Source organism: Cydia splendana, chromosome 3 (genome assembly GCF_910591565.1).
Source record: "Cydia splendana chromosome 3, ilCydSple1.2, whole genome shotgun sequence".
NCBI lineage: Eukaryota > Metazoa > Arthropoda > Insecta > Lepidoptera > Tortricidae > Cydia > Cydia splendana.
The window spans coordinates 13,851,381-13,855,971 of record NC_085962.1 but is presented as its reverse complement, the minus strand read 5'-3'; the positions used below and the strand labels follow the sequence as shown (position 1 = coordinate 13,855,971).

The 4,591-nt window shown below is 35.2% G+C and overlaps 1 protein-coding gene across 1 annotated transcript; it reads left to right on the top strand.

Annotated features, from left to right (window-relative positions):
* The first annotated feature begins 672 nt into the window (after positions 1-672).
* On the top strand, positions 673-3,111 carry LOC134806542 (uncharacterized). Its single transcript, XM_063779842.1, has one exon. It carries the CDS (start codon positions 838-840, stop codon positions 2,527-2,529), a length of 1,692 nt encoding a protein of 563 aa, XP_063635912.1. The 5' UTR covers positions 673-837; the 3' UTR covers positions 2,530-3,111.
* Positions 3,112-4,591: the final 1,480 nt, after the last annotated feature.

Below are 4,591 nucleotides of genomic sequence, written 5' to 3'. Positions count from 1 at the left end.
ATCTACATGCTCAAGTTCATTAACTGTTAAAGAAAAGGAAAGGTCGGATAACGAGGACCAGCAAGAACGCACAAAAGTAACTTGCCACTTAGTATTGTTTTCTACTTGATAAACTTTTGGGCTTACTTAAGAAGTTAAAGAAGCGCCGAAAGAATAATTGAATTGTGTGCTACACCGGCTTTTGGTTGGTTTAAATGGTAAACACCCTAGTTTGTTTTTGTATCCTTTACCAGCCCTTTTGTAACATAGTCTGACAAGCAAATTTTGTCAGTAGAAAAAGGAGGCAAAACCGATTTTGAATTTTGTTCCGGTTTGTAGAATGTAGTGCAATATGTAAAAAATAAAATATTTCAATTAACAAACGAGACTTTTGCATTTGTACTTAAACAGTTTGTTATGCCTTTATTATGGATAACGTAACATGATAGTAAATGTGTCACATCGGTGACATTCCTGTCGCCGCGCTGCGATAATAGTGTATGTAAACAATATCATTTCATTTGATCTCTAATATAAACGTCGTACGGATGATTTTTGAACGGGCACTCATTATGAACTCGCTCCGTCTCCGTCGCTATAAAGCAACTCAGCTTAGGGGAGAGGGGGACGTTACCAGTCCAGCCGGCTCGACCTATCAGTATCGCCGATTCGTTGCGCCGGCGCGGCGTCGCATGTTGATTAAAATACGTAAATAAAGGAATTGTTTCCTATCGAAGCGGAGTGGAAGTAGTGAGTGACATACATATTAATACTGATACAGTCAATATAGTTACTGTTGAACAATTGTGTAGCTGGATAAGTGCTAACATTGACAGTTTAAATGCAAGTGACAGTTGCATGATGGGTAAAGTGCTACTCGCGAACATATTTAAAAACCTCAAAATGGACAAAAATCTTGTTAACACAACGAAAGCGAAAGAGTATTTGGCGGTGCATAAGGAATTTCGTAGTGATTCTAGCATAAGTGCTTCTGAACAACTTGTGGTTGACAATTTCAACAATAGAATATTTTGCCTGCAACGGGACACCATTGAAAATCTTTATAATACGGCTCGGCCGTTACTTCATCCTGATTTGACAGACCGATCTAATGGATTAAAAAAACTTGTAGAAGAGATCGAACAAAATATTGATTTGATATGTGAATTGGAATATTTAATTAGAAGCATTCCTGTTCGAGAAACCAAACACAGTATCCATCTTATCTTGCAGCATTTGCGGTTTTCGAGTGAAACTGAATTGATCTCAGCGGAAGAGCTGTGTTTAATCCGAAATGATACGCCTTTGCTGGCTGTGGGGTGTTATTTTCAGTCATTTAAACTGTACGAATTCTCGTACTTGTACGCAACTAATGAAACCGCTGTAATTTGTCACTTAATTACCGAATTATGTCAAAATGTGGGGTTAGATTGTCTAAAATTAGTAATTGGAGAAGCTAATGTTTTATCCACTAGTTTCACAGAATTTACTAATTTATTCCATGGTTTGGCGCCAGAGGTCACCGGAATCATCACGGAAAAATCTGACTTAGACTCAGCTGTAGACATTTTCCTCAACTCTGAACGTCATCCATTTCTGCTGTCACGTATATTTATACAAGAAAGCATATATAAGGATTTTAAGGACATCATTGCTTGGAAATGTAGATCACAACAAAATACCAACATCAGTTTCAAATCAAACTGCACAGATGCTTTCAAATATGAAAAGAAAACATTTTACTTGGATTATGCTGGAAATATCGAGGAAACCAAAAATCAAAACGATCAGTTGGTATTCGTCGAAGCATTCAGAACAATTAATGAACTCCTATCTGTCTTAAATAAGTCTCAAAAGCGTCTTTGTTTATCTATATGGGCAAGCGGTGTATCAGAAGCGAATGAAATAGCAATTAACGTGAACGTACCCATTGTCTGGATAAATAATTATTGCAAATTTGATGGACCTCCCGAAGTATCACAGGCCGTATTTGATAAAACATACTTTAGTGGTCATGTTTCCACTAAAAAAGAGATTATAGAACACCTGTCGCAGCGTCAGAAGGCGTGGGAGAAAAAACCTTTCAGTGAACGTTATGAAAAAGTAATTAAAGCATTTGAAATGGCTAATCCAGACATTGGCAATGCCTTAAAAGCAAAAACTAAATCATACTGGAAGTACAACAACTTCATGGCAGTGCAAGATAAAACTATGGTAATGGGATTTAATTCTCCTATCCCTTTGATAAGCTTTTATTGGACCTATGAATTAAATAATAATATCAACCATCCTAAAATGGTATCTATATGGCTAAGTTTTGCCAGGGCACTTATAAATGGAAGTGCTATAGGTTATCGCGTTATAAAGAGCAGTAATGATGATTTAATATCAGATTTACTTAAATCGTTGTCAGACTTTGGTCTTCCATTAAGTAAAATAGAAAACACGGAATCCTCAAATTTACAGCATAAGATGACATATAGTTATTATGCTGAATGTTTTCAAACCAAAGTTATCTGGACCAGCTTTGGGACCACTTTTGCAAACTGAATGAGCGTTTGACTTGTTTGTTTGGCAGATTGGAGAATAATAATAAGAAAATTCTACGGATTTCTTTATTAAATAACGAATTTAAATCAATGTTTGTATGTGTTTGGTCATAATGTTAAGTAATAAGTTCAGTAGCATTCTATTCAGACTTTTTACCACAGCGGTTCGTAAAGGCTCTCTTTATATTTCAAAAACTGATGAAAAAGCGAATTTTATCCACTAAGTAATTAGACGCAAATTTTGAGTTGGTCGGGGGAATTAATTTTAAGTGATGATTTTGTGTGAACAAAAATATATATAACTTTTATTTGGATTTGATTTGTAATGTTCATCAGATTGTGTTTTCCTTGGTAGCACAATTTGCTTAACACTCGTGCCTTGAATTACTCGCAACGCTCAAGATTCCAATTTTCGAGCCACTCACTACGCTCGTAGTTAAATTTTGAAATCTTCCGCTTGCTCATGTATCAATTTTTGCACGAGAAATAAACAACTGTGCCCCTTGTAACACAAACAACTATTGCAACCTAGGTTTTCTTAATCTATGTATCTTTTAAACGAGTTAATTTAAGTAAGATTTGATCAATAAATTGTTTTAAGTACTTACCTGCAATTTTTTTAATTTGAAAATGTAATTTACTCAGCCTTATTCTATATATTTAGGTACAACTAATTAACTGCCAACGTCAATCATGGTTTGTGATATTTTATTTTACCATTAATATGTCGATACTAGTTCGCACTGAATTAGTGCAAGAATTGCAAGATGGACCGAAATTTTGTTTAAAGCTTAAGATGCAGTAAATTCTGCCAGAATCGTTTATGAAAAATCGTAGCGCTTGGATCACATTACGGTTGACAAACATTTTATTAGCTAACTTGAGGACTTTCTCTAGTAACTTCATTGATTCGAAACCTAATTTCATGACTTTCGCTGGATAAAATATAACGGGCATCGATCTAAAATGCACCTAAAAAGATTGTAACAATATTTGCACAAAAGCTAAAAATATGTAAATTGGGTATGTTTGAGTACCTATATAGTTATTTTTATCATAATATTAAATAAAAATATATATTATCCTCAATTAAAATGCACAAAATTATATTGTTTATGATTTATGAATGAATATTAGCATAGCAAATACATTAGCTAATTAGATTACATCAGTCATCATTAATTTATTATGCACATAGATTAGTTAAAAACAAGTACACTTTTAATAAATAGTAATTTCTGAATTAGCAAGAGCGCTGGTGGCCTAGCGGTAAGAGCGTGCGACTTTCAATCCGGAGGTCGCGGGTTCAAACCCCGGCTCGTACCAATGAGTTTTTTGGAACTTATGTACGAAATATCATTTGATATTTACCAGTTGCTTTTCGGTGACGGAAAACATCGTGAGGAAACCGGACTTATCCCAATAATGCCTAGTTTCTCCTATGGGTAAAACAAAAGTAAAAACTTGGCAGTCGGTCTTTGAGTACGCTGAAAAAGGCCTCAGGCAGGTTTCCTCCTGGCTTAAAGAAAACCTCCTCACATTAAACCTGGAGAAAACAAATTTCATGTGTTTCGCGAAATACCAAAATACCCAACCAAAACCAGATCTTAAATTAAGAATGCATATCTGTAACGAAAATGAATATTCTTCTTCTTGTGGATGTACTCAACTTACAAAAGTGGCATCCATTAAATACCTCGGGGTCATATTAGACCAGCGACTGAGCTGGCATCCACATATTGAGTACATTAACAACCGCATAAGAAAACTTATATGGATATTTAAAATCCTTAGGCATGTAGCCGACAAAAAATTGCTGGAACAATTATACAATGCACTTGCGCAGTCAGTAATGAGCTATTGTATTGTCGCCTGGGGTGGAGCTACAAAAATAAAATTCTTGCAGGTTGAGAGAGGACAGAGGTCGTTGCTTAAGGTCATGCATAAACTCCCTAGAAAATATCCAACTAGTGATTTATACAAAAAGAGTGATATCCTGAGCATGAGGAAATTATATGTGCTTCTCACTCTACTAAAACTGCATAAGACATTAAATTTTAATC

Excerpts from the sequence above, each read along its gene's own strand:
- LOC134806542 (XM_063779842.1), top strand. The coding sequence starts at position 838 with ATGATGGGTAAAGTGCTACTCGCGAACATATTTAAAAACCTCAAAATG.